General features: G+C 55.3%; 1 protein-coding gene across 2 annotated transcripts; it reads right to left on the bottom strand.

Annotated features, from left to right (window-relative positions):
* Positions 1–250: 250 nt before the first annotated feature.
* ATPAF2 (ATP synthase mitochondrial F1 complex assembly factor 2) lies at positions 251–8,876 on the bottom strand. 2 transcript variants are annotated; one of them, XM_074841043.1, is made up of 8 exons: positions 8,580–8,876; positions 6,340–6,384; positions 5,946–6,091; positions 5,060–5,157; positions 3,344–3,424; positions 3,098–3,210; positions 1,511–1,626; positions 251–878 (listed from the first exon to the last, which is right to left on the bottom strand). In XM_074841043.1, exons 1-8 carry the CDS (start codon positions 8,698–8,700, stop codon positions 741–743), a joined length of 858 nt encoding a protein of 285 aa, XP_074697144.1. In that variant the 5' UTR covers positions 8,701–8,876; the 3' UTR covers positions 251–740. The 2 variants fall into 2 exon arrangements, with proteins under 2 accessions (XP_074697144.1, XP_074697143.1); XM_074841042.1 differs by lacking the exon at positions 8,580–8,876 and adding an exon at positions 6,766–8,535.
* Between the last annotated feature and the right edge of the window lie 84 nt (positions 8,877–8,960).

The raw sequence follows: 8,960 nt of genomic DNA, 5'->3' as shown, positions 1-8,960 counted from the left end.
CCAGGTTCTCCCTCCTCTTGCTCCAGGACTGCACAGTCGGCTCGCTGCTACTCCTTGGCTGCAAGGACAGAGCACCTAGCACAACGAGGCTCACTCAGAGGGAGCTGAACTGTTGGTAGTTAGTCTGGCTCAGCTCTGCTCTGTGATTTTTTCTGCCTCTAGCCATCCCAGCACCAGCCTGGAACCTGGCAGCTCAGGACCCGCACCGCGGTTTGGTGATTAAAACAAAGAAATACTCAGCAGCATTGGCTTTCGGTATCTAGCAGGGGCGTGCCTTTAATCAAACAGAGAGACCCCGGTGTTACGTACAAGCACACTGAGGGATGAAGAACAGATGCAATGGAGTCTGTTTTCAGATTTCCATAACAAGTGTGTGTCAGGAGCTGGCAGCTATGAAGACATGTGGCATATGTTGGGTACGTCTGTGCCGCGCCCTGCCCAGGAAGCTGCTTCTTTCCTGGGAGCTCCTCTGATGAGTTACAGACACCGGTAATGGACAGAGCTGCTGTCTTGGGGATGCAGAGGAAGCTCACCTTGACCTTTCCTCTTTGTGGGCTCAAAAACTGCTGGCGCTGCACTGTGGCAGGCAGTCCAAGCAAGTTGTTGCCCACAAAGTCACAGGTCCTCAGCACAAGGCTGTTCCCAGGACGGACGCGGCGGCAGGAGGGTGGTTACTGTCTGCTGGGTCACGCCAGCAATTCACAGCCAGGCCTTTTCCTCCCACACCCAGCCCAGCAGCCTCAGTCCTGCAACAGCTTGTGTTTGACAGTCGAGCTCTCCGAGCAGAGGTGAACAAAGAGAGTCCCAGCTGCCGCGCGAGCACGCAGCTCGCACAGATCGTAGTCGTGGGCCCACTCCACGTTGCCCCACCGCTGAATCTGGAGGAGAGGAGGAACGTGAGTCAGTTCAGAACTGGATTAGACGTGGAGCTGCTCAGGAACTCTCAGCCTCCCTTTTCATGTTTGTCAAACACAGGTAACCCCCCGAGGAGCTGTGCTGATCACTGACTACTGGGGCAGGGAGATCTCCAGATGAGTTCAGTGGAAGGACACGCTTCATCTGTACTGGGGTCTGAAGCAAAGCCCCTTAAAGGGAGGATGAAAAGATTCCCATCAGCTTCTGCCACTTTTGGGTCAGGAAGAGCTTCACGCCAGGCTGGTTTCCAGCAAGCAAGTTATTAGCTTGGTGTCTACCAAGGCCTCCAAGCTGGATAAGCCACAGCAGGAGAAGCCAGCCACAACTTTGCACTTCAGATTAGAGAGGGAGAAAAGCAGCCATCTGGGTTCTGCAAAAAGAAACTGGCAGCTCTGGGAACACTCTGGGCTGTTGCACCCATGGTGTTGCTCTACAGCAGCACACTCAAGCTCTCTCAAATGGGGAGACTGGCAGAGTGGAACCTCTCCTGCAATAGCAGGCATTTCCCTTGCCAGTTATTTGTGGTGGGAGATGCATTTGTCATGCTGAGATTATTGCTATTTGAATTATAGGGCTGTTTTGTAACATAATTTACCTGGTATTCTTCCTCCAGGCGAGACAGAAGCACGGCTTTCTCTACTGTAATGTGCCTGTCAATCAGACCCATGGACAGAATCAGAGATTTCAGCTGGGTGATTACATATTCTATACCTGGAAGGGAATAACCCAAAACAAACAAGATTCACGGTTGTTTTCCACAGCATTACAACAGCGTCTTCACATGCTCTGAAGAGACATTCAGGGTGTGGTACCTCCTCAGGGAGGTCACAGGGCCAGCGATCCTCCCGCTTGCATCTGGGCACTTAAGTGAGATCTGCAGGTAACAGCAGACACAAAGCGCTGCTCTGGCCGCTGGCACCGCAGTGACAACAGCGATGCCTTGGAAACTGCCTCCTTTTTTTCTGCCACAAACCTTCCCTGTGCAAAGGGAAGAGATACCCACCCAGGCCCGAGTATTCTGGAGCTCAGCTGAAAAGTCCAGGGTGAAAGGAACTTGTGTACTGTTTGGTGCTAAAAGAACCGTCCGCATCTATAACCGCTCCTAGAAAACCACCGTGCAAATGTGCGTGGCGTGCTGTGCCCCGGGAGAAGCGTGTCGGTGCAGGACACAGCTGCTGGGCTCGGCTGATAAAAAAGCAGAGCTCTTTCCTGCCACACCACCAGCTTGCAAGGCCCCCCACTTCAGGGGAGGGGAGCCAGTGCCTGATGGCTGAGGGACCTGAGCAAATCCCAGAGAGACGCGCAGCCAGGAGGAGGAGAAAAGAAGGGCTCAAAACTCTGAGCTGCTGAGCACTCATGGTTCAGCTCAAGCTGATAGGAAATGGAGGTGCCTGCACATGGACAGGGTCTAAGGAAGGAGCTAAAGTCAGACTTGTCCTGTGCCCCCAGTCTAGGCCAGACCTTCAATTCCAGGTCAAAAGTCGACTAGCTGCCCAGAGGCTCCCCCTCCCCAGGGGAGGCACATGCTTTTCCCTTCCACTTTGCCTACCCATATTACAAACCGTGAGGAAAAGAAATGATTCATCAAAAAAATATCTTTACAGGGGTAATAGAAAGGCTTTGCAAGCCCTGTCCCAGGAATCAACACTGTTAACTTCCCCTAGCTGCAAAGGTAGTGTTTTTTGTGGGTTTCACTGTCTGCTGTTATTCAAGACTTGCATTTGAGGACTTGAGCAAAGCAAACATTACTTCATTTCTTTAGCTGTCATTCAGCAGTATCAGGTAAGACCAAGTGGGCTGTAAGGGTGAAAGAGTGAGGACAGTGCACAGAACCATGGGCACTTGAGGTACTAAACCCCATTTCTTTTCCTGGTGACAAAGCTGGGGACTAAGTCACTAGAAGATTTGGCATTAAAGAAGTTTTTTGGGCTCAGGTAGAGCAAACAGCTCACAGGCCAGCACAGTCACACCCTGAACACTGGTAGCACTAAAGGGAGAGTCCCTACCCTTAACAAATACAGCTAAGGGACTGGCTTGGAGATTTAAAACATAAACCTCAACACTCTGATTATCTCAGCAGGAGAGGAAAAACATTACAGATGCTCTTCTCCCCCGTGGAGAGGAACTGCCTCCTCCACTGGCACAGCCTGAGCAGAGGGTTCCCCAGCCCAGCCTCTCTCACCTTGCAGGGCCCACATGTTGTAGGATGCCAGATGGCTGACGAAGGTCTCCTTGGTGCTGGCAGGGATGTTTGGCCCCAGGATGCTGGTCGAGGAGCCAATCGCCACGTTGTACCTGGAATGATCGCCCAGCCCCTTAGAAAAGCACAGGGCTCGTGGACCCTGTGGCTCCGACAGTCGCAAGCTCCAGAGCTCATGGCCTCAGCAGGGCAGGGCATAAGCAGACAGAAACATCTTTGACCTCTTACCTTTTCTCAGCCCAGGCGACAATGGGATCCCATTCATTCTTCTGCAGCTCTGCCAGGGCAGCTGGCTCCTCCACACGATAGCTGGGACGTTGCAGAACAAAAACCACGCTGGGTGTTCCCTCCCAGGCTGCCAGACTGCTGGGGCACACTGGGAAGGAAGCTGCCCCCCACCAGACCCCAGAAAGGGGAGCAAGGGCCCACTGTCCACCCTGGCAGCGGCACCAGCGACTGGGAACAACCCCCCCACTCTCCCCTGAATTCAGAGCTTTTTATTGTTCTGGGAAGGACAATTCTATCTTACTACAAAACAGAGCAGCAAACCGGCCAACAGAAAATTGCAGGTAGCCCCAAGCCAGTCATGGATTTAGCAGTTAGAGCAGGTGATGTATCCCACTGAAACTCTTTATTTGGGGCCACCCCTCCTGCCTCACCTTGCCCAACGGCTCAGTTTGGCACTCCTGCTGCCAGCCTGACCAAAGCCACAAAAGCAGATGGGGGAGTCCTGTTCCCCTCCCCACAGGAGCTGGGCAGCTGCCAGCGGACATCTCAGAGGCTGGGACTGTGAGACAGGAGCTTGGGCAAGGAACAGGCTTGGTCTTGCAGCCCACGGGGACTTTAAGGAACGAAGGGCACTTTGCTACTGGTATAAGTAATCGGAGCTGCTGGTACTGGTACAGCAGTACCAGGGACTGGTCTGACAGATTCACAGAATCACAGAATCATCTCGGTTGGAAAAGCCCTTGAAGCTCCTCCAGTCCAACCATGAACCTCACACTGACCGTTCCCAACTCCACCAGATCCCTCAGCGCTGGGTCAACCCGACTCTTCAACCCCTCCAGGGATGGGGACTCCCCCCCTGCCCTGGGCAGCCCATTCCAACGCCCAACAACCCCTTCTGCAAAGAAATCCTTCCTAAGAGCCAGTCTGACCCTGCCCTGGTGCAGCTTGAGGCCATTCCCTCTTGTCCTGGCGCTTGTTCCTTGGTTCAAGAGACTCATCCCCCCTCTCTGCACCCTCCTTTCAGGGAGTTGTAGAGGGCGATGAGGTCTCCCCTCAGCCTCCTCTTCTCCAGACTAAACCCCCCCAGTTCCCTCAGCCGCTCCCCATCAGACCTGTGCTCCAGACCCTGCACCAGCTCCGTTGCCCTTCTCTGGCCACGCTCGAGTCATTCAATGGCCTTTTTGGAGTGAGGGGCCCAAAACTGAACCCAGGAATTGAGGTGCGGCCTCACCAGTGCCGAGTCCAGGAGTAAGATCATTTCCCTGTCCCTGCTGGCCACGCTATTGCTGATACAAGTCAGGATACCATTGGCCTTCTTGGCCACCTGGGCACACTGCTGGCTCATTTTCAGCCGGCTGGCAATCCCTCTCCAGGCCTGTCAGAGAGGTTTGCTTTTCCCCAAGGGGATCTTCATTTCCTGCTGCTCCCACCCTTGCCCAGCACAGAGGTATCCAAACCAGAGTTCAACAGAGGACCAGGTCCCCAGTCTCTCTCATACCTACACTCTTTGGGTGCACAAACTTCCACTAGGTTTGCAGACACAGGACCGGCCTAAACTAATTCAAACCCTCACGCCAAACCCAGGACAGATCAGAGCCCTGCCATGACTGGGTTATGGTAGATATTTTCCCTCACTTCCCCCAACTACCTTTCCGAAAAAACCCCACTGTGACATGACAACCTCGCCTCTGAGCCAGCGCAGCCCCCATCTCGTACCAGACAGTGTCAGTCTCCAGGAACTTCACAGCCGCGCCGATCAGCTGCGTTTTGTTTCGCTGCGTGGGATTGTCCAGCGCCGTGTTGCACAGTGTGGTCTGTGGGATAATGGCAGTTTAAACCTCTGTTATTGGAGCCTTGGGAAAGCAGCAGCTTCCCTTGTCCAAAGCCAAGGAGAAGCAGAGGAATTCATGGCATACAGAACTGAGGGGTGCAGCTAAAGGGGGGAGCAGGGCCAGAACATGGCTCATGTCACAGGAAGCTTCTCACTGGTTTCAGAAGCCTCAGGAGCAGGCCCACCAAGCACCAGGGAAGAGGGCTGACAGACTGCTCCAGAGCTCATCGTTTCCTCCTGCCCCTCGCTATCCCCAATAACACTGTCCAGCCCCTTCTCAAGTCCCCCCAGTGACACAGATTCCCCCCTAGACAGCATCTAACTGCCCTCACAACTGCAAGGTTCTCCCCAGCACCCAGTGAAAGTCCCAACCTCTTGTCCCTGTTTCCACAGGCATTAGGACAACCTCCTCTCTCCATGTGCTGCATTTGGAGACCATTCTTATGTCTACACGGTCAACCCTGCTTTAGACCAAGCCATGTCAATTCTACTGCAAGTACTTAGGAGAGCTGGGGGAGGCAGGACACAGAAGTATTCTCAGAAGATGCTCCCATCTCATGCATCCTGGCACAAGGTTTACACCCCAAAGCGCTTCTCAACCCTTGCTCTGGAATCTACTCTGCCAGCCCTCACCAAGTGGCAGTGGCCTGGCAAACCCATCTTTAGCCCCTGGCATTTCGATTCCCTGTCTTTAATCCTGACTTCCTTGACCTAACTGCTGCTGCATTCTGCCCTGATGAGGTCTCAAAAGTCTCAACCAGCCATGCTCACCAGGTGCATAGTGTAGAACTTGATGGTGTCTTTCTGGGAATCCCACTCTGTGGCCACTGCAATGGCTAAGGCCTCACTGGGGACAGTGAAGAGCTTGGCATGGGGCGTTTTCAGCTTTCGGTGGTCCAGGTTTATTTCAAAGCCTCCTGGGGAATCAGAGTAGAAATCCTGGGGAATCAAAGAGGAGCAGGCACTAAGGAACAACAGACAACCCCACAGCGGGAGCAGATTCAGAGCTGGAGCTGACAAGAGCACAGGACCAGGGATACTCAAGTCTCCCACCATCACCATCAGCCTGGTTGCGGGTGTACCACGCTCTCGCTGAAGCGGTGTGGGGTGATAACACCCCTCCTGGGGACCAGCCCCTCCATCCTGTCCCGGCGGCCGCACTCACCTTCTCCTTGTGAGATGCTCACATTCTGGTAGAACCTCTTCCTCTCTGGGGACAAAAACAGAGCTATTCAGAGGGCAGTTAGAGGAGGTTCGGTCCCTCCCCCTGCTCCTCATCACAGTCCAAAACAGAGAGAATGCTGTTGAGGTGGCCTGGCCACAAAAAAACAGCCCATTCACAGAATCACAGAATCATCAGGTTGGAAAAGACCTTGAAGACCATCTAGTCCAACCATGAACCTCACACTGACCGTTCCCAACTCCACCAGATCCCTCAGCGCTGGCTCAACCCGACTCTTCAACCCCTCCAGGGATGGGGACTCCCCCCCTGCCCTGGGCAGCCCATTCCAACGCCCAACAACCCCTTCTGCAAAGAAATACTTCCTAAGAGCCAGTCTGACCCTGCCCTGGCACAGCTTGAGGCCATTACCTCTTGTCCTGGCGCTTGTTCCTTGGTTCAAGAGACTCATCCCCCCCTCTCTGCACCCTCCTTTCAGAGAGTTGTAGAGGGCGATGAGGTCTCCCCTCAGCCTCCTCTTCTCTAGACTAGACTTCATCCACAGCTTCCAAGCACTACACCATTTCAGCAAGCTTTACTCAAATGGGGAAGCACCATGAAACTGGTGAAAACCACAGGGTTGCTGTGCACAACCAGCAAGTGAATGGGACCAGCTTCACTTCTGCCAGGCTGGGGTCTGAGCTCCCTTCGAACTGGCCCACACTGAGGTTCTACAGAGTCTGGAAAGGGCAGTTTCCAAAGCAGACCTGTCCCAGCACTCCTGGAGTTTCACTCTGGGCTCAATCTTTCAAGATTCTCCCGCTGCAATCACGTTTGACAAATTAATCCCTGAACTGCCTTAGCTAACTCTTGGTTCCTGCTTGTTCTGTCTCAGAGTGACAAGAAACCCAGCAGAGCTGGGTTAGAGGCAGGGCAGGGCACAGCAGCCTCTCTTTCCACCCTCAATGACAACAAATCAACCCAGTGCCAGCCCGCATGATCCCCTCAGTGCATCTCGCTCCTTCTCTCTTTGACCTCCAGCCGATGCATCCGCTGGAAGAACCACAGCTGCCGGCAGGCTCGGAATGTGCGGGGGCAAGACACTGTTTCCTCCACCGCGACCGCCCACGGGGGCAGGTTTATTGGAGCCACACGTGGAAACGGCTGGATGGTGCTGGGGACATGTTGCACACACACTGTGACATGCCACTGAGTCACCAGGAGAGGGGAACCACCTCCCGTGGCCACCTCCGGCCCACACACGCCCCAGACCAGCTTGGGAATACACCTGCTTCACCAGCAAGATGAGCCTGAGGGAACTGCAGGTGTCTGTTTTAAGAGCAGCCTCCCTTCTTACCAGCACTGTTTCACACGCTCCCAACACCTGAGAGCCAGGTTACACGTGTTCCAAAGGCTCGTTTCTCTCACGCAAGACACGAAGAATCTGCAAGCCATTCCTCTGACAGTAGCAAGCAGATCGTAAATTTCAAACCCATAAATCTATCTCCTGGAGGGAGAAGTGAGCAGGTCAAGCTGCAGGTCTGTTATTCTAGGCTAAATAAAAAGAACATTCCCGCTGGGGAAACAGAAAAGGGTTTGCTTAGGCTCAGCGACCTGAAAGCTTCGAGGCCTCAGAAAACGTCACGCTGTTAAGGCACGGTTCTGAAAAGCTTCATGTATGTGTACCCCAGAGGAGTCCCGAGTCACATCAGTGGGCTCCCGACACCCCACGATGAGTCACTGCGACTCTGCAGCCTCACCTCAGTCAGAATGAGATTAATTTTACTATCCTCAAACCCACACGTTTCCAGCAAAATCTGTGGAAGGGATCCATGGCCCAGAACGTGCCTGAACCACCTCGGCTGGGTCCCATCCCCTCCAAATCCCTAAACCCCAACTAAACCCAAAAACAAACTGGTGCATTGAGGACTTGGCTGTGCTGCCAGCAACCCTCACCCCAAACCCCAGTAACACCAGGAGAAAGGTGCAGGGGGAGGCCCAACACCTGGCCCACACTGCCGGAGCCCCTAAAAGGCTTTGGGGAGCCCGGACCCCGCCGAGGGGGGTGGGGGTTGGCTGCTTCCCATGTTTCCACCCGCCTCGAGGGCGCCAAGCCCAGGGGTCCCCTGGCCCGGGGTGACTTTGAGGGGTGTCACCGCGAGGTGCCCCAACCCCACCGGGCCAAGGAAGGGCCCTTCTCCCCGAAGGGGGCTGGAGAGGCCCCGGGCGGCCCGGCGCTGCCTCACCTGCCGGCGGGGCGTAGGCCCGGCCCCCACCCGGCCTCACCGGGCCGCTGCCGGCTGGCGGTCGGGGGAGCCGGGCGAGTGGGAAGCGACCCCACAGCAAGCGGCGGCAGCCGCGCCACATGACGACGAGGAAGAAACAGCCCCCACAAACCGCCGCCGCCTCCCGGCTCAGCGCGGCTCGGCGGGCGCCGCCATGTTGCCGCAGCGGCAGCCAATCCACGTCGCGAACGCGTTTTGCCCCTTCGGCCGCCCCGTCCCGCCAGAGCCGGCGGGGGGGGAACGGAACGGGGACGGCCGGAGCCGCCACACAAAAAATACATTTCCCAGCAGCGCCCGCGGCCGCGCCTGCCGGGAGGAAGCGCGTGCCCCGCGGCCAATCCG

Source organism: Strix aluco, chromosome 15 (genome assembly GCF_031877795.1).
Source record: "Strix aluco isolate bStrAlu1 chromosome 15, bStrAlu1.hap1, whole genome shotgun sequence".
NCBI classification, from domain to species: domain Eukaryota; kingdom Metazoa; phylum Chordata; class Aves; order Strigiformes; family Strigidae; genus Strix; species Strix aluco.
Note: the sequence above shows the minus strand (reverse complement) of the source record. Positions and strands in the feature narration are given on the sequence as shown.